This window comes from Podarcis melisellensis (assembly GCF_964234715.1).
Source record: "Podarcis melisellensis genome assembly, chromosome: 14".
NCBI classification, from domain to species: domain Eukaryota; kingdom Metazoa; phylum Chordata; class Lepidosauria; order Squamata; family Lacertidae; genus Podarcis; species Podarcis melisellensis.
In genome coordinates this window covers 9,131,602-9,156,152 of record NC_138546.1, presented here as the reverse complement: position 1 = coordinate 9,156,152, position 24,551 = coordinate 9,131,602, and the positions used below count along the sequence as shown (strand labels likewise).

At 46.2% G+C, this 24,551-nt stretch overlaps 1 protein-coding gene across 1 annotated transcript; it reads left to right on the top strand.

Annotated features, from left to right (window-relative positions):
* The first annotated feature begins 16 nt into the window (after positions 1 to 16).
* KPNA7 (karyopherin subunit alpha 7) lies at positions 17 to 24,203 on the top strand. Its single transcript, XM_081889200.1, has 11 exons — positions 17 to 248; positions 7,877 to 7,994; positions 8,402 to 8,527; positions 9,116 to 9,201; positions 10,955 to 11,223; positions 15,504 to 15,586; positions 16,310 to 16,573; positions 17,968 to 18,201; positions 20,554 to 20,736; positions 21,620 to 21,769; positions 23,969 to 24,203. Exons 1-11 carry the CDS (start codon positions 19 to 21, stop codon positions 24,053 to 24,055), a joined length of 1,830 nt encoding a protein of 609 aa, XP_081745326.1. The 5' UTR covers positions 17 to 18; the 3' UTR covers positions 24,056 to 24,203.
* Positions 24,204 to 24,551: the final 348 nt, after the last annotated feature.

Genomic DNA, 24,551 nt, shown 5'->3' with positions numbered 1-24,551 from the left:
AGATATCACTTTCGCCCTATGAGTTTGCTTAAGGGAAGCCGATTGGCCCAGGATCGGATCCCTCAGGAGAGATCAAGTGTTGCCTCAGTTTCTTGGGGATTTCTTCTTCCTTTTCTTCTTCCTTATAGGGTGTCTTATAAACACGGCCTTGTGGCTCGAGGGAACGGAGGAGAGGCCGAAATAGAAGCTCTGCCTTGCAGATTTCTCTCATTAAAGGCACCGTCTGAGCCGAGGCTCCGTTGCGCCAGGTGAAGGGAGAGACTTGGGTCAGCTAGCGGTGAGAAGAAGCCAGAGTCAGTGGCGTAGCGTGAGGGGTGCAGGGGGGGCCGGCCGCACCGGGCGCAACATCTGGGGGTTAGGGTTAGGGGCGCAAATCCATGGGTTAGGGGGTGCAAATTTATAAGGATTTGCTGGACAAATAATTTGAACTAGAAAACAAGAAGGGGAGGTATGAGGAGGTCAGGGAAATATGTTATTGAAATTAAGTTCTGAACTTTATGTGTTTTTAATACTTTTTCTTTTTCTTTTTATGTTTTTCTCTTTGTTTGTATAAAATTGAAAATCTTAATAAACATCTTATAAAAAAAGGGTGGAGCAAATTACTTGCTGACAACCCACGCTACGCCACTGGCAGAGTGAAAGCAGATTCAGACAATGGGTGGCTCATGTCAAGTGCAGCAAGGAGAGACCGAAAAGAGAGATCAATGCATAATATGCACACAGTGGTACCTCATGTTACATACGCTTCAGGTTACAGACTCCGCTAACCCAGAAATAGTATCTCGGGTTAAGAACTTTGCTTCAGGATGAGAACAGAAATCGTGCTCCTGTGGTGCGGCAGCAGCAGGAGGCCCCATTAGCTAAAGTGGTGCTTCAGGTTAAGAACAGTTTCAGGTTAAGAACGGACCTCCAGAACGAATTTATTACTTAACCTGAGGTACCACTGTATATAGTCCAGTGCTTGGATTGAAATCATTTGGTTTATCCTTTTATTTCCTAAAATTTATACAACGCTTGATTGGTTTTCTTATAATTATTTTCAAAACAACAGTTAAAATAAACAACACGGAATAAAGATAAAAAATTGAAAATGTAAAAAAAGATAGAAAGGTGTAGTATATTGTTATAAGAATTATATATACATATATATTTATTTGTAACCTAATATATTTTGTATAAATAAATTTGGAGCCCATTTATGCAAAATATAGAAGGTTAAATAAATATATGTGTATGTGTGTTGAGATAATAATATATTACATCTCTTGATTGCAAATAAAACCCCAACACCCTCAAAGCGGTTTACAAAAAGATAAAATGATAAAATCAAGAAAAATGTAAACAATAATTTAAAACCGCTTTTTGTAAAGCGGTTTACAAAAAGATAAAATGATAAAATCAAGAAAAATGTAAACAATAATTTAAAACAATAATTAAAAAAGCTGAAACACTAGAAAAGATTAAGATTCACATCAACTTTCTAAGCATATGGAAAGGCTAGTCTAAACAGGAATCATTTTAGCAGGTGCCAAAAGGGGATGATTTTAGTGGCTCAGATATCGCCTGCTATGTTCAAAGTTATTCCACTTGCATGAAAAGATTCATACAGCAATATTTAATATTAAACATTTAAAAGTTGAAGCCCAGGGGGGAGGTGGAGAACCTGTGGCTCTCTGGACGTTGTTGAACTACAACTCCCAGCATCAAATCAGCACCAGATTTAGGGTGCTGAAGGTAGTTCTACTGAACAGGGTGCCAAGCTGAGGGGGCCACAAAACTGAACAGCTCCATAATTGAGAAGATGCATTTGGGGACACCAAATTTTGGCCTCGTCCAAGGCGCCAAATTACGAAAGACTACCAAAGTCTCGTCATTGGTCTCATCACTGGCTAAGTGAGCTGGGGCTGATGAGAGCTGGAGTCCAAGAACATCTGAAGGAGCACAAGTTCCCCAACCTTGGCCTGGAGGGCTTGTCAGCTATCCACTGTCTTTGCGTCCATCGCTCAGAAAACACTGGCTAACCTTTACTCCTCCAGCCGTTTTTTGAATGGCTAAATGCGCTCCACTGTGTTAGGCTGCAGGCGCAGGGTCATCGAGAAGCTACAACGGTGCTGTTGTACCTGGCTCTCGCTTCCCTGATGTTACTCTGCCAAGTTCCCTGCACCTTGTTGCCGCTATATAAATAATCATTAAGGCTGTCGACAGGCTGAAAGCATCGTCTTCAATCAATTGTGTGAGTGTTACTTACATGTGCATAAATGTGCAAATGAGCAAAAACAATGATTCTGCACGTCCACAAAGCAATAGACTGTGACCAGGAGGAGGGAAAAAGCCTCCCTTCTGGGCTTATCTACAGCTCTATTTCCCCCAGGAAAAGCTGGAGTTCAGCACTGAAACAGAACAAATGGCAATTGAGTTTTTCATGGATTGTCGTTTGTTCCGATTGAGCACTTAAGAGTGGGTTTTTCAAGGCAAAGGCAGAACACTTAGATCATGGGGAAGCAAACTAAGGCCCGGGGGGCCAGATCCGGCCCAATCATTTTCTAAATCTGGCCCGCGGATGGTCCGGGAATCAGGGTGTTTTTACATGAGTAGAATGTGTCCTTTTATTTAAAATGCACCTCTGGGTTATTTGAGGGGCATAGGAATTTGTTCATTCCCTCCCAAAAAATATATATATAGTCTGGCCCCCCACAAGGTCTGAGGGACAGTGGACCGGCCCCCTGCTGACAAAGTTTGCTGACCCCAGACTTAGATCCATGCCTAGAAAGCATGGGGCAAACAGAAAACTGCTTGGGTTGGGACAAGCAGAAGGGTGGATTACCGGTAACTTTCCTTTCATGGAGGCAGCAACTACAGTGGTACCTCAGGTTACAGACGCTTCAGGTTACAGACTCCGCTAACCCAGAATTAGTACCTCGGGTTAAGAACTTTGCTTCAGGATGAGAACAGAAATCGCACAGCAGCTGTGCGGCGGCAACGGGAGGCTTCAGGTTAAGAACAGTTTCAGGTTAAGAACGGACCTCCAGAACGAATTAAGTTCTTAACCCGGGGTACCACTGTAATTAGTAGCCCAAATTGACAGGAGAAGGTGCTTCTCCCTTTACCAAAAGACCAGGAGGGAAAGTCTGGAAGCGGGTCTCGTGCGGTTGTTTTAAGAGAGGGGTGTGTGTGCCTGTTTAGGCTCTGAGATTTTATTAGTCACAACACAAAATGCAGGAGTGCTGACTCACCCCTTTGGCCGGGCATCTTAATCCCCAGCTGTTGCATGGAACTGCAATACTCCCTTTGGTACCCTCACCGTGGCAGAGGCTGGATATTGGTCCAAACAAGGGCAGAACTCACTCTTGGGCTTCTATTTACAGAAGCAGCCCGGGGTTTCTCCATCAGGGAAAAGGCCTGCAATCCTCCTTCCCTCTTCAAAGAATCCTAAAGAGTTGGTAGACCCCCCTGCAATGCAGAAATTCTGCCCACAGTCATCCCTGGGTGGACTCGAACCACCAACCTTCTGGTTGACAGCCAGACACACTGACCCATTGTGCCACAGGATACAGACTTTCCTGGGGGTCGCCCCTCAAAAGCCCACCCGTTGGCTTAAGACCAAGTCATCGAGCTTCCCCCTCACTGGAAATCCAAAATACTGCCTGCATGCTTGCAGCTTGAGTGTATACCTGGTAGTTAGGGATCGGGGGATAAATTAGGCTCTGTTCAGATTTAAAGGCCCCCAAACCTGGGTCACACTGTCCAAACCAATTCAAGGACTGAAAGGCAGTTATCCTTTGAAATTCATACTGCTCTGAATTTTCCAGCGTAGTTGTCATGTGCCCTGGAATGTATGTCCTCCCAGAGCAAAGTGTGCATAGAAGCACACGTATTGGTGAAAATAGTGCACAAGATCGCATTATATTCATAGCTGTCAACTTTTCCCTTTTCTTGCAAGGAATCCTATTTGGAATAAGGGAATTTCCCTTAAAAAAGGGAAGCAGCTATGATTATATTATGGGAAGCTGCTTTTGTAAAAATGGGTATGTTAGCTAGAGAAATTCACGCTACAATGCGAATGAATTTTCACAAGGATTCCCCCCCCCCTTTTAATGCAACCTGATGTGGAAATATGCAAAACAAAACTGAAGGCTGGAAAACTCAGAAACTGAAATTATCCGATTTGCCCATACCTTTCCCTTTTTTTTCACTGCCTGTAGTCTCCCGTTCTCCTCAAATCCAGCTCCTGACTCAACCCTCACTCCATGAAAAATAAATAAATCTAGGGTTGCCAGAGGCTCTTCAAAGGGCTTCTGCACCTTTAATAGCTGGGTTGAAATGGGGATCTTAGGAGGTCTAGCAAAAAAGAAGAGGGCCGCTGCACCTTCAATAGTAGGGCAGAAGAGGGGATCTCAGCTGGTATAGCCAGCCCACTGAACTGCAGTTGCAGAAGACATTCTTGTTGTTGTTTAGTCGTTTAGTCATGTCCGACTCTTCGTGACCCCATGGACCAGAGCACGCCAGGCACTCCTGTCTTCCACTGCCTCCCGCAGTTTGGTCAAACTCATGCTGGTAGCTTCGAGAACACTGTCCAGCCATCTCGCCCTCTATCATCCCCATCTCCTTGTGCCCTCAATCTTTCCCAACATCAGGGTCTTTTCCAGGGAGTCTTCTCATGAGGTGGCCAAAGTATTAGAGCCTCAGCTTCAGGATCTGTCCTTCCAGTGAGCACTCAGGGCTGATTTCCTTCAGAATGGAGAGGTTTGATCTTCTTGCAGTCCATGGGACTCTCAAGAGTCTCCTCCAGCACCACAATTCAAAAGCATCCATTCTTCGGCGATCAGCCTTCTTTATGGTCCAGCTCTCACTTCCATACATCACTACTGGGAAAACCATAGCTTTAACTATATGGAAGACATGCTACATCTTGCCAAACCAGCTTCCCTGACCTTCCCTCTGCTACACAGCTTTATTAAAGGGACAAAAGCCCTAGGGGGAGAGATTGGAGATTGCTGTCACTGTAAGTCTTCACAGGATGGATGGAAATGTCTAAGAAATGGGAGTAGGGACCTGATTAACATGGTAAGGTCAGGTGTGCAATGAATAAGGTTTGGTAATATATAGGAGGTCCTTTTGCAGGAGTTCATTGGACGAATTCCTGACTAGTAGGCCTCAGAAGTTTACATTAGTAAGTTTTTCTGTATGTGTACAGAGAGATGGTTTTCTGTTACATGATTATATATTGTTTTTAACAGATGGTAGCCAATTTTTGCAAGCTTGAGCCAAGTGGAGATAAAGGCTTTTGACATTGGCACAGGCAAGTGTGATAGTTGCATATGATCTGAGGGGCAGAAGACTGTTTTTAGTTTATGCAACTGGAGAAAATTGGGTGACTTGGCTTTTTTATTGCACTTTGAAAGCAAAATTATCTGTAGTTTTAGGCTGAACTCATGTAGAAAGGATGTTGCATAACCAAACAGGCCACCAGAGAAGACTCCCAAGCCAAAATGCATTTGGAGTTTCAATTATCCAAATAATGTTTTGAACATCTTATGCTGACATTTTGGCATCTAAAACATATGACTGAAGAACTATAGGGACATTTTGCATGTTGAACAGAAGTTTTATTTTATTCAGATCTTTGTGTGTTGTGGAGACATTGTCAGGATAGGTGATGACGAGTTTCTGGATTTAACTATTTCAGTTCTTGCATTGCAGAGACTTCATATCTGGCATTTAATTTTCTGGATTTTTGGATTCTTCTCTCTTCCTGTCATTTTTTTGTTTGGTTATAAGGTTCCCTTTTCCAATCTTGAGTTCTATTTTTTAAAAAGAGTCCTGAAAATTCACCAGTGTTTTATTTATTATTTATTTCATAAAATGTATTCACCGCTTGATTGGAAAAACAAAAACAAAGTGGTTTACAAAATCTAAAACAGTAAATTCAAGAAAAGCTTACAAAACTTCTTTAAAACATAGGAAAGATAAAATGCTAAAACATATTAAAATTACCTTGACATTCTAAGCATAGGGGTAGATTTGTCTAAACAGGAATTACCATATTTTTCTATGTATAAGACTAGGTTTTTTCCCTTAAAAATAATGTCAAAAATTTGAAGGCATCTTATACACGGATACATCTCTCCCCCCATTTTCTTAAATCGGAGTCCCCAAAAATAGGGAGCGTCTTATACATGGGGGCATCTTAAAGATGGAAAAATACAGTGTTTTAGCAGGCACCAAAAAGGGTATAGTGAAGGCGCTTGCTTGATTTCAAGAGGCAGGGAGTTCCAAAGGTTAGGTGCCGCTACACTAAATTATCAGGTTCTTACAGATGATGAATGGGTATTATGTAATACCTGTAGTAGTGCCCAGCCTGACAATTTTAGTGCTATTTTCTCCCAGCATACACACTTTTGCATGCAATTCTCCCCCCCCCCCGTCTCTTTCCCCCCTATTATGTTTTTACTGTGATTTTATTGGTGTTAGCTGCCCTGAGCCTGGCTCTGGCCAGGGAGGGCGGGGTATAAATAAAATTTATTATTATTATTAATGCAATGGCCAGAGGTCAGAGATGGAGGGATCTGCTCTCCAGCAACTTTTGCAGTACCTGAGTTGAGCCACTAAGGCTGTTTGAAAACAAAATCCTTTTTTTTTTGGCAAGCATTTCCAGAGAAATCTAATATTATATTTTTCGAGTTCTTCTAAGGCGTGGAGGCTAGGTAAGGAATATAACAGTTGGTAATAATAACAGCACAAAATCTTTTTCGTAAGATTTTATGAAAGCTTTCTTCATAACACAGTAAGATAAAAGAAACTAATCTAAATTAAAAGCAAAAAAAGGGAGAGAAAGAAGGGTTGCAATATTTTAAAAAATGAAAACAAGGACACCCTGAAATTTGTTGTTTTGTCAAGCCTTTTGTACACAAACCCCAAAGTTCTTGAGCTTTTCTTTTAGAAAAATGCAACCCCAAACCCGCGATTGTTTGATTGACTTGCCTAAGATCCAAGACAAAGTGCCTTCTGGAAATTCTTCCGGACGCGAATTCCGCCTTTGAAATCCCGGTGATGTCCGGGAAAATCCAGATGTATGACAGCTTGAAAAAAAGAAAGAAAATACATAGTCCTCTCTCAAGGGAAATTCCCTTGTCCTGCACAGAAAGTGGTGAACCTTCCCAGCTCTCAGCTGAGAACCTCCCTTTCTTCTCCCTGTTTCTCCCCCCGGGATGATGATGGTGATGTTTATACCCCGTCCATCTAGCTAAGTTTCCCCAGCCACTCCGGGCAGATCCCAACAAAATATTAAAAGCACAATAAAACATCAAACATTAAAAACTTCCCTAAACAGAGCTGCTTTCAAACGTCTTCTAAAAGTCAGATAGTTGTTTATTTCCTTGACATCTGATAGGAGGGTGCCACCACCGAGAAGGTCCTCTGCCTGGTTCTCTGTAACCTCACTTCTCACAGGGAGGGAACCGCCAGAAGGCCCTCGGCGCTGGATCTCAGTGTCTGGGCTGAATGATGGGGGTGGAGATGCTCCTTCAGGTATACTGGGCCAAGGCCGTTTAGGGCTTTAAAGGTCAGCGCCAACACTTTGAATTGTGCTCGGAAACATACTGGGAACCAATGTAGGTCTTTCAGGACCGGTGTTATATGGTCTTGGTGGCCACTCCTAGTCTAGCTGCTACATTCTGGATAAGTTGTAGTTTCCGGGTCACCTTGAAAGGTAACCCCACATAGAGCGCATTGCAGTAGGTTGTCCCTTCCCCGCCTCTCGCCCCGCCTTCCACCAAACATCCACCACCTTCCTGTGTGATGCTAGCACAAAATCAGATTTAGTTCTGCCAGCAACGGTCTGGAATACCCAGAACGAAATCTGACTCTGGTCCCTTAGGTGCAAGGCAGCCCCGTCGGCCATTTTGTGTCTCCTGAAGACAGCTGTGAAGATGCCAGTCACCAGTGAGCAACAGAAGCGGATGCAGAAATTCAAAAACAGAGGCAAAAACCTTCTAGTAAGTATGGGGAATCTTACCAGGACTGAGAAACGAGTCTCTAGCTAGGCTGGCTGATGGATTAGGAAGCAGCAGGGCATGTGCAGTAAGGGCAGCAGAGCAGAAATGCAAACTTGTGCTTCGTGCATGGAATTTGCATACCGGGAATCTCCATATAATTGAGACAGTAGGAACTGCAACAGAATGTTGCAGCACAGTGTTCAGGTTAGTGCCAGAATTACTGGTAGGGGCTTCAATCCACCCCCCTCTTCAAAACAGTTGGAGGCCCCTCCCTAGATTAGACTGCTGAGATGAAGGCCCTACAATGCGTACACCTGAGACTTGGCCCTGTCATCACGGCCACCCCAAAACTGTAACACTTACTTTTGTTTTTTTTTTTAACAATACTTGACTGTCTCCCTTTCTAGGAAATGCGAAGGCAAAGAGTGGAAACGGAAGTTGAACTTCGCAAGGCGAGGAAGGACCTGCAGATCTTGAAGCGGAGGAACATCAGTGTCAGCACAGAAGATGACCTCACACCAGAGAAGAATCTAGTACGTACATAGAATCATGGAATTGTAGAGTTAGAAGGGACCTCGAGGGTCATCTAGAACAACCCCCTGAAATGCAGGAATCTCAGCTAAAGCATCCATGACAGATGGCCTCTCAACCTCTGCTTAAAAACCTCCAAGGAAGGAGAGTCCACAACCTCCAAAGGGAGTCCATTCCACTGTCAAATAGCTCTTACTGTCGGAAGGTTTTTCTGAATGTTTTGTTGGAATCTTGTTTCTTGTCACTTGAAGCTCCTGGGTGACCTTGGGCTAGTCACACTTCTCTGAAGTCTCTCAGCCCCACTCACCTCACAGAGTGTTTGTTGGGACTCCTTCGGGTAGTGATAAAGTGGGATATCACATCCAAACTTTGAGACTCCTTCGGGTAGTGATAAAGTGGGATATCACATCCAAACTTCTTCTTCTATGCCCCAAGTGACCATGTCTTGCTTGCTGGCTTTCTGTTGAGGCATCTGCTTGGCTGCTTTGAGAACAAGATTCTGGACCAGATGGGCCATTGGCCTGATTCAGTAGACTGGTCTTGTGGTCGCTGTCATGCCTGATTCATAATTCCCTTCTTCCCTAACCCAGGTTGCTCAAATTCCTTTGGAGGAAATAGTTGAGGCACTGAAATCAGACGATCAACATCTTATTCTCAAGGCAACCATGTCCATCAGGTATGTGAAGGCAAAGCTGATTCTTCTAATACTGCTTTCCCAATTCCAGTGCCCTTTGGAATATTGTTGGGACTACATCTCCCAGCCAGCAAGGTATGATGGGAGTTGTGGTCCAGCAACATCTGGAGGACCACAGGTGAGCTGCCACTGTTTTAAGCTCTTCCCTAGTGCCTCTGGTGGGATTGCTAAGCCTTCTGAAATATCTTGGATGCCAAGGCAGGGCAAAGGTTTCCTTGCCACAGCTGCAGAGCCCCAGTCTGTTCTGCTACCCAGCAGAACCGAATGAAGCTTACAGATGAGCTGAGATGTAATAAGGGAGAGATGGAAGGAAGTAGAAATCGCAAAGGAAGGCTTCGAGATTATCTTAGAAGATTGGAGAACTGAGCCCCAACTAACAAAATGAATTTTGATAGAGACAAATGCCAGGTTCTGCACTTAGGTAGGAATGCACAAATGTAAGATGGGGGACACCTGACTTGCCAGTAGTACATGTGAAAAGGGTCTAGGGGGTCTTAGTAGACACCAAGCTTAACATGAGTCAACAGTGTGATGCAGCAGCAAAAAAAGTTAATATTATTCTAGGCTGCACCACCAGAAGTATAGAGTCCAAATCAAAATAAGTCATAAAAGGTAAAGGTAAAGGTACGGGCCAGTCTTGACAGACTCTGGGGTTGTGCGCCCATCTCACTTAAGAGGCCAGGGGCCAGCGCTGTCCGGAGACACTTCCGGGTCACGTGGCCAGCGTGACATCGCTGCTCTGGCGAGCCAGAGCTGCACACGGAAACGCCGTTTACCTTCCCGCTGATAAGCGGTCCCTATTTATCTACTTGCACCCGGAGGTGCTTTCGAACTGCTAGGTTGGCAGACGCTGGGACCGAGCAGCGGGAGCGCACCCCGCCGCAGGGATTCGAACCGCCGACCTTTCGATCGGCAAGTCCTAGGCGCTGAGGCTTTAACCCACAGCGCCACCTTGGTCAAACCACACGTGGAGTTCTGTGTGCAGTTCTGGGAGCCACAATTTGGAAAGGATGTTGACAAGCTGCAGAGAAGGGTGATCAAATGATCAAGGGTCTGGAAACCAAGCCTTAGGAGGAGCAGTTGAGGTGGTTGGGCATATTTAGCCTGGATAGGAGAAGACTATGTTTAAAGGGTTGTCACATGGAAGATGGAGCAAGCTTGTTTTAGCCTGTTCTGGCAGGTAGGGCCTGGACCAACAGAATCAAGGGAAATTGCCTCACTGCATTTGAAGCCGCCAATGTATATTTTTTCTGCAACAGCGTGCGGCCTCAGCTTGAAATCCTGTATATATAGACTTTGTATTCACTGACCTTTGAATCTGTTGTGGTTCTACTGGCATTGCAGTAGAAGTTAACTGGGAGTTCCCTGGTAGCTCTATAGGTGAGCAACAAAGGTTTCTGACCCTGAGTTGTTTACCAATAGCTACAACTGAAAAGCTTTCCTGTCTCCCCCTCCCCAAATTAAATTGCTGCAAAAACAATGAAAGGGAAAAGGAGAAGTGGAATTTAGTGTGGAAGGGCTAGTGGACTTCTTTTTGGTGCTGATTACAAATTACTGGGCTGAGCTTGTGTTGGCCTTACGGAGGCACTCTGTTCAGCCAGCTACTATTTTGCTCATGGTTCTGGTTGCCGGATATTGGGACTTCAGTTGTTGTTTTTTAAAAAGTGTGTCCTGCAAGCCTGAAGTCAGCCGACCTGTGCTCAATAGTTGATTAAGGCTCTCATCCCATCCACAGGAAACTACTCTCTCAACATAAGAACCCTCCCATTGACCAAGTCGTTGAAGCTGGAGTCATTCCTAAACTCGTGGACTTTTTGTATCATCACGATGCTCCAAGCTTGCAGCTAGAGGCTGCTTGGGCGCTCACTAACATTGCTTCTGGGACACCTGAGCAGACCAGAGCGGTAGTGGAGGCCAATGCCGTGCAAGGCTTGATAGTCATCTTGTCTTCTCCAAAGATGCATATCTGTGAGCAGGCTGTGTGGGCCTTGGGGAACATAGCAGGTAAGTGGCGGTGCTTTTGGATTTCCAAGATGGAAGCCAACAAACTGCTGGGTCTTGGTCAGTGAGAGCCAAACCATCAACATTTGGGGGAGCCAACAAGTAGTAGACCATCAACATGCCAGGCTAGTTCAGTCATAAAGGCAGGCAATCCCAGTTCACGGGGCGCTTGCCCATGCTGGAACCCAGTTCTCTTGTGACTGGTTCCCAACACAGGGTGCCCAGAACATTCTAGGGTCCACACTTAACTTCACGTGGGACTTCTTGGTCCATCCTCCCTGGTCAGCAGAAAACCTTACGGCTTCCCCAGGTGCACAATGAAGTGAACTAGGGGAGGGTTGCAATTATTGCTATTTATTCGATTTGTATACCGCAGGTTGCAGGATGGTGGTTCACAACATAAAAATACAAAATGAGAACACACAATAGATAACACAGTAAAAACAAACCAAGAATGCCCCTTCCACAAACTCATTTAAAAGGCCATAGAACGTCCCATATGGGGGGAAAATTGTGTTCATTTAAAAACACTGGTAGCATTATGATAAATTCAACAGTGTAAATAAGTTTTGATGGATGTAATAAGGTGAAAATGGTAAAGGTAAAGGACCCCCGGGTGGTTTGTTGTTGTTGTTTAGTCGTTTAGTCGTGTCCGACTCTTCGTGACCCCATGGACCAGAGAACGCCAGGCACCTCTGTCCTCCACTGCCTCCCGCAGTTTGGTCAAACTCATGCAGGTAACCTCGAAAACACTATCCAACCATCTCGTCCTCTGCCACCCCCTTCTCCTTGTGCCCTCCATCTTTCCCAACATCAGGGTCTTCTCCAGGGAGTCTTTTCTTCTCCTGAGGTGGCGAAAGCACTGGAGCCTCAGCTTCAGGACCTGTCCTTCCAGTGAGCACTCAGGACTGATTTCCTTCAGAATGGAGAGGTTTGATCTTCTTGCAGTCCATGGGACTCTCAAGAGTCTCCTCCAGCACCATAATTCAAAAGCATCAATTCTTCGGCGATCAGCCTTCTTTATGGTCCAGCTCTCACTTCCATACATCACTACTGGGAAAACCATAGCTTTACCTATACGAACCTTTGTTGGCAAGGTGATGTCTCTACTTCTCAAGATACTGTCTAGGCCTGTCATTGCCCTTCTCCCAAGAAGCAGGCATCTTTTAATTTTGTAGCTGCTGTCACCATCTGCAGTGATCATTGAGCCCAAGAAAGTAAAATCTCTCACTACCTCCATTTCTTCCCCTTCTATTTGCCAGGAGGTGATGGGACCAGTGGCCATGATCTTCGTTTTTTTGATGTTGAGCTTCAGACCATATTTTGCGCTCTCCTCTTTCACCCTCATTAAAAGGTTATTTAATTCCTCCTCACTTTCTGCCATCAAGGTTGTGTCATCTGCATATCTGAGGTTGTTGATATTTCTTCCGGCAATTTTAATTCTGGCTAGGGATTCATCCAGCCCAGCCTTTCGCATGATGAATTCTGCATATAAGTTAAATAAGCAGGGAGACAAAACACAGCCTTGTCGTACTCCTTTCCCAATTTTGAACCAATCAGTTGTTCCATATCCAGTTCTAACTGTAGTTTCTTGTCCCATATAGAGATTTCTCAGGAGACAGATGAGGTGATCTGGCACTCCCATTTCTTTAAGAACTTGCCATAGTTTGCCATGGTCGACACAGTCAAAGGCTTTGGCGTAGTCAATGAAGCAGAAGTGGATGTCTTTCTGGAACTCTCTAGCTTTCTCCATAATCCAGTGCATGTTTGCAATTTGGTCTCTGGTTCCTCTGCCTCTTCTAAATCCAGCTTGCACTTCTGGGAGTTCTCGGTCCACATACTGCTTGAGCCTTCCTTGTAGAATTTTAAGCATAACCTTGCTAGCGTGTGAAATGAGTGCAATTGTGCGGTAGTTGGAGCATTCTTTGGCACTGCCCTTCTTTGGGATTGGGATGTAGACTGATCTTCTCCAATCTTCTGGCCACTGCTGAGTTTTCCAAACTTGCTGGCATATTGAGTGTAGCACCTTAACAGCATCATCTTTTAAAATTTTTAATAGTTCAGCTGGAATACCATCACTTCCACTGGCCTTGTTATTTGCAGTGCTTTCTAAGGCCCATTTGACTTCACTTTCCAGGATGTCTGGCTCAAGGTCAGCAACCACACTACCTGGGGTATACGAGACATCCATTTCTTTCTGGTATAATTCCTCTGTGTATTCTTGCCACCTCTTCTTGATGTCTTCTGCTTCTGTTAGGTCCTTTCCACTTTTGTCCTTTATTATGGAAATCTTTGTACGAAATGTTCCTTTCATATCTCCAATTTTCTTGAACAGATCTCTGGTTCTTCCCATTCTATTGCTTTCCTCTATTTCTTTGCATTGCTCGTTTAAGAAGGTCGTCTTGTCTCTCCTTGCTATTCTTTGGAAATCTGCATTCAATTTCCTGTATCTTTCACAATCTCCCTCGCATTTTGCTTGCCTTCTCTCCCCCGCTATTTGTAAGGCCTCATTGGACAGCCACTTTGCTTTCTTGCATTTCCTTTTCATTGGGATGGTTTTCGTTGCTGCCTCCTGTATAATGTTACGAGCCTCCATCCATAGTTCTTCAGGCACTCTGTCCACCAAATCTAAATCCTTAAACCTCTTCCTCACTTCCACTGTGTATTCATAAGGGATTTGACTTAGATTGTATCTTACCGGCCCAGTGGTTTTTCCTACTTTCTTCAGTTTAAGCTTGAATTTTGCTATAAGAAGCTGATGATCTGAGCCACAGTCAGCTCCAGGTCTTGTTTTTGCTGAATGTATAGAGCGTCTCCATCTTTGGCTGCAGAGAATATAATCAATCTGATTTCAATGCTGCCCATCTGGTTATGTCCATGTGTAGAGTCATCTCTTGTGTTGTTGGAAAAGCGTGTTTGTGATGACCAGCTTGTTCTCTTGACAGAACTCTATTAGCCTTTGCCCTGCTTCGTTTTGATCTCCAAGGCCAAACTTGCCAGTTGTTCCTTTTATCTCTTGACTCCCTACTTTAGCATTCCAATCCCCTATAATGAGAAGAACATCCTTCTTTGGTGTCACTTCTATAAGGTGTTGTAAGTCTTCATAGAATTGGTCAATGTCAGTTTCTTCAGCACCAGTAGTTGGTGCATAAACTTGAATTACTGTGATGTTAAAAGGTCTGCCTTGGATTCGTATCGAGATCATTCTATCATTTTTGAGATTGCATCCCAGTACAGCCTTCGCCACTCTTTTGTTGACTATGAGGGCCACTCCATTTATTTTACGGGTTTCTTGCCCACAGTAGTAGATATGATGGTCATCCAAACTGAATTCATGGTTAAGCCCAGTCAAAGGCGACTATGGGATTGCGGCACTCATCTCGGTTTCAGGCCGAGAGAGCTGGTGTTTGTCCACAGACACTGAGCAAAGGGAGCTCACTCTGTCATGAACCACCGAAAGAAAAGAAGGGAAGCCATTGGTTTAAAGTTGTTTAAATGAATATTTTGAAATGTCATTTAGTGTATATATATTTGTTATTTAGTTATTTAGTCGTGTCCGACTCTTCGTGACCCCATGGACCAGAGAACGCCAGTAGTCTTCCACTGCCTCCCGCAGTTTGGTCAAACTCATGCTGGTAGCTTCGAGAACACTGTCCAACCATCTCCCCTCTATCGTCCCCTTCTCCTTGTGCTCTCAATCTTTCCCAACATCATGGTCTTTCCCAGGAAGTCTTCTCTTCTCCTGAGGTGGCCAAAGTATTGGAGCCTCAGCTTCAGAATCTGTCCTTCCAGTGAGCACTCAGGGCTGATTTCCTTCAGAATGGTTTGATCTTCTTGCAGTCCATGGGACTCTCAAGAGTCTCCTCCAGCACCATAATTCAAAAGCATCCATTCTTTGGCGATCAGCCTTCTTTATGGTCCAGCTCTCACTTCCATATATCACTAATACACACACACACACACACACACACACACACACAGTGTATGGCCATAGAGTGTCAATCCACCAAAGGCCTGGTTATAGAGAAACATTTTCACCCTAAAGGTTTGTAGTGAAGGTGCCAGGCGAGCCTCTCCCTGGGGAGAACATTCGACAAGCGGGGAACCACCACGGAAAAGGTGCATTGACTCTGGCGCCACCTGCTGTTGGTCTTCCTCCTCTCTGTCTCATCAGTGCCAAAGGAAACCAGCCGCCACGGATGGTTCAGGGAGAGATGACCGTGTTTCACTATTTTCACCCACCCGGAGAGTAACTACCATTTCCAATGCTTTATCCTATGTAGGTGATGGCCCACAGTATAGAGATGTGCTGATCAGCTTCAATGTAATCCCTCCCCTCCTGTCGTTGGTGACACCTTGTACTCCGGTATGTTTCTGCTTCCACCTGGTTAGATAGATAGATAGATAGATAGATAGATAGATAGATAGATAGATATGGCTCTCTGGAGCTGAGAAGACCGGTTAATCCATGGGTAGGCAAACTAAGGCCGGTCGTCTTCTAAATCCGTCCGGCCCCCCACAAGGTCTGAGGGACAGTGGACTGGCCCCTTGCTGAAAAAGTTTGCTGACCTCTGGGTTAATCCCTTGAGATAACCAGTTAATCCCTTGACCTATGCAGCTGATGAATAGAAGAGGATAGGCTTGAATTAGTGGGAGAGACCTGAATGAAATCAACCCACTGCACCCTTGACTTGGCAAATCATGATCTCCCTCTGGAACAGAGTTCGTCTGCTAAGTCTGTCATTCAAGAACTGGCTGGATACAGCCATTGGTAGCTAATGGGAATACAAGAGCTCAAGAGCTGGGTGCAAGACATTGCAGTTTCTAGAACTATTGCTCAGTAGGCTAGGGATGGGAAGCCTGTAACCCTCCAGATCCTGCTGGATTCCCACTCCCAACATCCCCAGCTAGCTTGACCAGCAGACAAGGATGATGTAGTCTGTAGTCTAACAACCTCTGGAAGACCAGAGTTGAACCAATTCTTGTTCTATTCCTTGAGCTTATCCATGGCCCTGGAGTCTTTGGAAGTTCTGTTTCCCCACTCTGGTTTCAGCCAATGGTTTCCTTGGACATGATTCTGGTTTTCCAGGTTGGGTTCCTGCGCAACATCACATGGACGCTGTCCAACCTCTGCAGAGGCAAAAACCCGTATCCTCCCATGGGAGCTGTCCAGCAGATGCTCCCCATGCTCATGAACCTTCTGCAGTACGACGACGAGGGCATCCTTGCAGACGCCAGCTGGGCTTTCTCTTACCTGACGGACGGCTCCAATGACCGCATCCATGTGGTGGTGGAGGTCGGGGTGCTACCGCGGCTGGTGCAGCTCCTGGCCTACGCAGACCTGCCAATCCTGGTAAGTAAAGGTAAAAAAAGGTAAGGTCAAGGACCCCTGGAGGGACGCGGGTGGCGCTGTGGGTTAAACCACAGAGCCTAGGACTTGCCGATCAGAAGGTCAGCTTTTCGAATCCCCGGAACGGTGTGAGCTCCCGTTGCTCGGTCCCTGCTCCTGCCAACCTAGCAGTTCGAAAGCATGCCAGTGCAAGTAGATAAATAGGTACTGCTCCGGTGGGAAGGTAAACGGTGTTTCCGCGCGCTGCTCTGGTTCACCAGAAGCGTCTTAGTCATGCTGGCCACATGACCCGGAAGCTCTCTCGGCCAACAAAGTGAGATGAGCACCGCAACCCCAGAGTTGTCCACGACTGGACCTAATGGTCAGGGGTCCCTTTACCTTTTTAAAGGACCCCTGGATGGTTAAGTCCAGTCAAAGGCGACTATGGGGTTGCAGCGCTCATCTTGCTTTACAGGCCAAAGGAGCCAGCGTTTGTCCACAGACAGCTTTCCGGGTCACGTGGCCAGCAGGACTAAACCGCTACTGGAGCACCGTGATGGAAACCAGAGTGCACAGAAATGCTGTTTACCTTCCTGCTGCAGCGGTAACTGTTTATCTACTTGCACTGGCATTCTTTTGAACTGCTAGGTTGGCAGGAGCTGGGATAAAGCAATGGGAGCTCACCCTGTTGTGAGGATTCGAACCACCAACCTTCTAATTGACAAGCACAAGATGCTCAGTGGTTTAGACCACAGCGCCACCCGCGTAAGAGGCACTTAGGAAAAGCAGTGCCACATAGTCTTTCAATTGCTTTCCAAATAATTCATATATTTGTGGGTGAATTTTTTAAGGAAAAATAATTCACAAATAGGGACGCGGGTGGCGCTGTGGGTAAAACCTCAGTGCCTAGGACTTGCTGATCGTATGGTCGGTGGTTCGAATCCCCGCGGCGGGGTGAGCTCCTGTCTTTCGGTCCCAGCTCCTGCCCACCTAGCAGTTCGAAAGCACCCCTAAGTGCAAGTAGATAAATTGGTACCGCTTTATAGCGGGAAGGTAAACTGCATTTCCGTGTGCTGCGCTGGTGTTGGCTCGCCAGAGCAGCTTCGTCACGCTGGCCACGTGACCCGGAAGTGTCTCCGGACAGCGCTGGCCCCCGGCCTCTTAAGTGAGATGGGCGCACAACCCTAGAGTCGGACACGACTGGCCCATACGGGCAGGGTACCTTTACCATTACCTAATTCACAAATGCATGTGGAGAACTGGACTTAAGATTGGAAAAATGAGAGCTTGAGAGGAACTCGCATGCACAAATCCATACAAACCATCCCTGTATTTGCGAGTTATGCTCAGAATACTGGTGGCGTCTCCAGTACCCCTGGTTAACCTATAATTTTTCTGCATTTTGTTTTTTGTTTCAGACTCCAGCTCTCCGCACTCTGGGCAACATAGTCACTGGCACAGACGAGCAGACGCAGATGGCCATCGACGCCGGTGTGCTGTCCGTCTTGCCACACCTCCTGCACCACCCTAAGTCATCCATACAGAAGGAGGCAGCCTGGGCTTTGAGCAACATTGCAGCTGGGCCCAGCAGCCAGATACAGCAGCTCATCACTTGCGGCCTCCTGCCTCCCCTGGTGGAGCTGCTGGAGAAGGTAACGTTTTGCATTGTCCTGGGTTCCCTTGCTCAGGCTGGGGAACGCTGCCGGTAATTGCTAAATGCTGGTGGAAGGGTGTGTTAAGACAAGAGGCAAGACACAGCGATAACACCAAGAACCTTTATTGAACTACAAAACTGGGAAACAGGGGCAAAACAACTGCTTATACAGTGGTACCTCGGGTTACAAACGCTTCGAGTTATAAACACTTCAGGTACAAATTTTGCTAACCCAGAAGTAATACCCAGGTTTGCGAACTTTGCCCCAGGATGAGAACGGAAATCGCGCACCAGCGGCACAACAGCAGCGGGAGGCCCCATTAGCAAAGGCGCGCCTCAGGTTAAGAACAGTTTCGGGTTAAGAACGGACCTCTGGAATGAATTACCGTATTTTTCTCTCCATAAGATGCACCTAGTTTTTAGAGGAGGAAAGAGGGAAAGCCCCGTTTTGGGGGGGATCAAAGTTGTGCAGCTTCTTTTGCAAAGGGGAAAAGCCCCGGTTTTTTGAGGATCAGCTCAAAGTTGTTGAGCTTATTTTGCAAAGGGAAAAAATCCTTTTTTTATGGAGTTCAACTCACAATTCTGCAGCTTCTTTAGGAAAGGAAAGGGAGCCGTTTCTACAGTTTCCAGGCAGAGAATCTAATCAGCCAGTCACATGTCACTGGGGAAACAAACAGCCTCCGTCTGCAGAACATTCAACTATGGAGGCCTGGGCAAGGGGCCGGGGCCGGAAAGGGAGCCAGCGATTGACCACACATTCGCTCCATAAAATGCACAGACCTTTCCCCTTACTATTTAGGAGGAAAAAAGTGTGTCTTATGGAGTGAAAAATACAGTAAGTTCGTAACCCAAGGTACCACTGTATACATTCCTGAAAGCCTGGGACACTCCTACTCCCCCCCGTGATTGGCTGTCTAAACTTCCAAGCTGCGAATCACAACTCAGAGTTCAAGGGCTAATGGCAGAGGCCCCAATCTTGAAATGTTCTGTGATTGGACATCATGTATCGAATCAGAACACAGGAGCTCCTTAGTTCAGACTCAAGCTCAGGCAAGCACAGACCACTGAATACATAACACTGAGTGCACACAGAAAAGGGTTGCCCTTCCTGAGAATCTGCATTCCCCTCCACCTTAATTGAAAGAGGAATGTTTCTAGTCCTTATGACATCATGCATAAAGAGAATGTGAAAATCTCTGGAACAGGAGGGTGCTTCTGCACGACTCTTAGCCCCTGCCCATGACATGACTGCCAAACCCATGCAAGTTTTTAAATATTAGACATCTGTTGCACTGTTTTCAATGCCTGCTCTGCTAAAAGCTTTTCTGATTAGGCAAGGCTATCCAGGCATGCTGTTTAATTAAGTACGGATCTTGCTTTTAAAAAGCAACAGTCGACTCTATGTATTTTGATACTTCAACAAGCAAATGTAATAAATTATGTTGACTTTATTTGAATTTTTATGAATATTATACATTTTAGGTAAACTGCTTAGTGCAGATGTGGGGAACTTTTGGCCTTCCAGGTGTTGCTGAACTACAAATCGAAAGAAGCCTGGCTAGTGACCAGGGATGATGGGAGTTGTAGTTCATAGAATCATGGAACTGTAGAGTTGGAAGGGACCCCAAGGGTCATCTAGTCAAACCCCCTGCAATGCGGGAGTCTCAACAAAAGCATCCATGACAGATGGCCATCCAACCTCTGCTTAAAAACCTCCAAGGAAGGAGAGTCCACCACTTCCCGAAGGAGATAGTTCCACTGTCAAACAGTTCAACATCTAGAGCACCGTTCTCAAACAGCTGGGTCTCCCCAGCTGTTTTTTTGGACTACAACTCCCATCATCCCTACCTAGCAGGACCAGTGGTCAGGGATGATGGGAATTGTAGTCCAACAAACAGCTGGAGACCCAAGTTTGGGGAAACACTGATCTAGAGGGCCAAAGGTTTCCAAATCTGATTAGGCAGATTTGCTAAACAAAAATAAATGTAAGTTTCGTATAAAGCAAGTCATGCCTTATTTATAGTAAGTGGTTTCTGCTTTCGTGGGGGCAGGATAGGTGAGAGTCCTGCTATCAGCTGTTGCATACTGAGCGCTGTTCACTGTTAAATTACAGTGGTACCTCTGGTTAAGAACTTAATTTGTTCTAATTTAGCTAATGGGGCCTCCCGCTGCCGCCACACGATTTCTGTTCTCATCCTGAAGCAAAGTTCTTACCCCGAGATACTATTTCTGGGTTAGTGGAGTCTGTAACCTGAAGCGTCTGTAACCCAAGGTACCACTGTACTAGAACCGGCTGATCTGCAGCCGTCTTGTATTCACTTGCCTGCCCATCCTTCCCCACCTTCAACAGGGAGACATCAGGGCCCAAAGGGAGGCTGTGTGGGCGGTTGCCAATTTCACCACTGGAGGGACGGAGCAGCAGGTGGAGGAAATGGTCCAGGCGGGGGTCCTTAAACCTCTGCTGAACTTGCTGGCTATCAAAGATGCCAAAATTATCCTCGTCGTCTTGGACAGCATCTCTAGTTTCTTCCTGGTAAGTGTGCATGTTTTATCGCTGCTTCTCTGGTAGGCTTCCTGGGAGAACTGATATGGGGGGGAGAGAGAGACGGATGTCTGGAGCAGGTCAGCAATAACTCACCAGGTGTCCGTGCAGTTAACTCTTTATTCAAAGAAACAAAACAGCTCAGGCCTAGTGAGCACAGCAACTCTTCCCAGTAGTACATCTTGCCCCAGTGAGGCAGGACAGAAGGTCTCCACATTCCCACACCTCTCTAAATCTACTTCTCTGGTTTCCCCTCAAGCAATCTGTTGCTTCTTCAACTTGCCTGTCTTTGCTCAGCTGTCGTCTTACCTCTTCAGGTTCTTGGAAACCGGGGGCAGGGAGGGGAGCTTCTTGTAGCAGGAGGGAAAGTCACCCATGACTCTTCCCCAACCTGACTCATCTCTTTCTCTCGGCCTCCTTCCTCTCCTGCTTCTGCCTCTGATTCTGGACTGCTCCCTGCCACAGAGTCTCCCTGCTCACTAAGCCCTGTTACTTCTTTAGCTTCCAATACCTCCTCTTCCCAGGCTTCTCCCTCTGACCGCTCCTCATTGTCCCACCACCTCTCCTCTGGCTCTGAGCTTTCTTCCTTGAAGGTTCACCAGTTGGTTCCTTCCATCGTTCCTCCACATCCAACCAGTCCAGAACAACTGAGCAGCATTCTAACCTGGAATCGATGCTGTTGCAGGAAGAAGACAGTCTTTCCTCTTTGGAGCAGGGTTGCAGGCAGCTCAGTAGTAGAGAATCTGCCTTGCATCCAAGTTCATTCCCTCGCATCTCCTGGCAGGGTTTTCCACCTGGAAAAATAGGGGGTCTGCTGCCAATCAGTGTAGACAATACTGAACTAGATGGACCCTGCATTGTATCCCAATATTAGGCTGCTGAGAAGCTGGGTGCAACGCAGAAGCTGTGCCTTTTGGTGGAAGAGCTTGGGGGCCTGGAGAAGATTGAAGCCCTCCAGACTCACGAGAACACCTTTGTCTACCGAGCTGCCCTGGGCCTCATTGAGAAATATTTTCCCGACAACGTAAGTAGCTGCTGCCATTGGTCTCCCTGCACATTTTGGAAGGTCCAGCATCTAAGCAGAGAGAGTTAAGGGCACTGCAACTGTGGGTATTTCCTACCTCCGCCCTAAAGATTTTATTTACTTATTGGAAACATAACAAAGCCCCAAAATAACCTTACACAAAAGGAAGGGGAGAAATTAGTGAAAACTAGAGATATCAGAAGGAACGCGGGTGGCGCTGTGGGTTAAACCACAGAGCCTAGGACTTGCCGATCAAATGGTCAACGGTTCGAATCCCCACGACAGGGTGAGCTCCCATTGCTCGGTCCCTGCTCCTGCCAACCTAGCAGTTTGAAAGCATGTCAAAGTGCAAGTAGATAAATAGGTACCACTCTGGCAGGAAGGTAAACTGTGTTTCCGTGTGCTGCTCTGGTTCGCCAGAAGCGGCTTAGTCATGCTGGCCACATGACCCGGAAGCTGTACGTCGGCTCCCTCGACCAATAAAGTGAGATGAGCGTCGCAACCCCAGAGTCGGTCACAACTGGACCTAATGGTCAGGGGCGCCTTTACCTTTACCTAGAGATATCAGAATTCCGTAATTGTACTCCCATCCATCCTAGGCATGTCATAATGGAGTGAATCGGGAACAATTGGGCAGTGGGCATTTTTATGCTGCTTTTCCTCAATAAAATGCAACAACAACAACAACAACAACAATAATAATAATAAAATTTTATTTGTACCCAGCCTTCCCTGGCCAGAGCCGGGCTCAGGGTGGCTAACATCATAAAGCCTTGTCTTTACATGCCAATCTGGTAGTACAAGAGGTTGCCAGTGCAGAGAAAAAAGTGAGCCTTGCTTTTCATAATGCACCAGTGACATTTTCTCTCCCGCCTCTTGTTAGAGCCTGTCACCAAGAACTTAGCACGAAATGGGGTTGCAGCTCCACAGCAGAACTCGGTCACAGAACTTCTTTTCGTTCCAAACGCAGACATGCACACATTTTCCCGTAGGCTCTATTAAAAAGTCCCCCAGTTCACAGGACAGTAGGATTTCAAGGATCCCCCTTGAAGCTGACGTTTCTAAGTTTGAAGAATGGTTCCCTCCCACGAGAGAAGGCGTTGGCCTCCTCACTGCCCTGCCCTGACAAAATACAGATATCGCAAACCAAAGTCCACCTCTTGCTTCAAAACAATTGTTTAAATGTGTGCACTGGAGACAGCCAGCCAGTGACAACCGACACAATTCATTGGCTAAGATTTCTTCAGTTGGGTGACGTCAGGGAAAGGGAGCGCAGAGCAACAAGAGAGCATCTGCTTGGCCTGTAGAAGGTTTTTCTGGGTTCAATTCCAAATGGCATCTCCAGGTAGGACTAGGAAAGATTCATTGCCTGCAATGTTGGATAAATGTTGCTGGCTAGTGTTGACAGAACTATAGTACCGTATTCTTCGCTTTATAGGACGCACTTTTCCCCCTCCAAAAATTAAGGGGAAATGTGTGTGCGTCCTATGGAGCGAATGCAGGCTCCTTGGCTTCAGCGATAGCAATGCGAAGCCTCCAAAGCGCAAAGGGAGCGCTCTCTCTGCGCTCCGGCGACTTCGCGTTGCTTTCTCTGAAGCCTGGAGAGCGAGAGGGGTCGGTGCACACCGACCCCTCTCGCTCTCCAGGCTTCAGGGATAGCTGCCTGAAGCCGCCGGAGCGCAGCGGGAACTTGCGCTGCGCTCCGAAGGCTTCGGGTTCCTTTTGCTGAAGCCGGGAGAGCAAGACTCTCCTGGCTTCAGCAGAAAGGGAGAGCCGTGCAGCGCCCCTTTAGCCAAGCAGGAGGAGAAATGGAAGGGGCTCCGTTTCTCCTGCTGCTTCGCTCAGCAGAGAAGGGGAGGATTTTTTTTCTTGTTCTCCCCCTCTAAAACAAGGTGCGTCCTATGGTCGGGTGCGTCCTATAGAGCGAAAAATACGGTAGGTGGATCAGAGTTTTGACTATCTGAGGCAGGGTAAGACAGCATTCCAGCAAACTACAGAATAGTTCTCTCTTCTCCCAGATTCCTGGGCAGTGCATTTCTGTGAAGACTGCTAGAGAGTTATTGGGTAGCATAAGAAACTGGGATTTTTGGAATGGGGGACTTGGCAGTTGCAGAATCTGTTGCAGGTTTGAAAAGGCCATGCAGTTCAATGATTGTCCCCTCTTCTCTTTCTCCTCTACCTCCACCTCTTCATCATCAGCAAGCTGAAAACTCGGTTTCAGAAACAGGAGAAGGAACAGCCCCTTCACCTTTCTTGACTGACATGCAAGACTGCTTTAAATTCTGACTGGGAGACCCAGCCCACAGCACACTTTCTTGACTTGGTGAAAGGCACCACGTTTGACTCGGCTATTTAAAAGCACCATTAGGGGGAAGGGGTTCCTTTGTCATGAATAAATACTGCTTTTGTAATGAATGAATAATGTAAAAATAAATCCTGCATTTGTACAAATCTGCATCTCAAGCCAGCTCTTTCAGGGAGAGCAGCCTTAGAATTGCCTGCTACATTTTTAATTGCAAAAAAAGTAAGTCGAAACAAAAACTGGAATTGTTGTAGCAGGTCAACAGAGCACTCTAATTCACTTTAATTGTGCAAAACTAAATTTCTGGTCTGCGCTTGAACCTCTCCTGCAAAATGCTGACATTCTCCAGGTTGCACATCTTTCCCCTGTGCAACAAGCAGAAAACAGATCTCCCCATCTCTCAACCTCTTCCTCAAAGCTTGTTGGTTTCCTGCAAAACACCTACTTACGCAAGTGACGAGTGGCCAAACCACTTGTGAA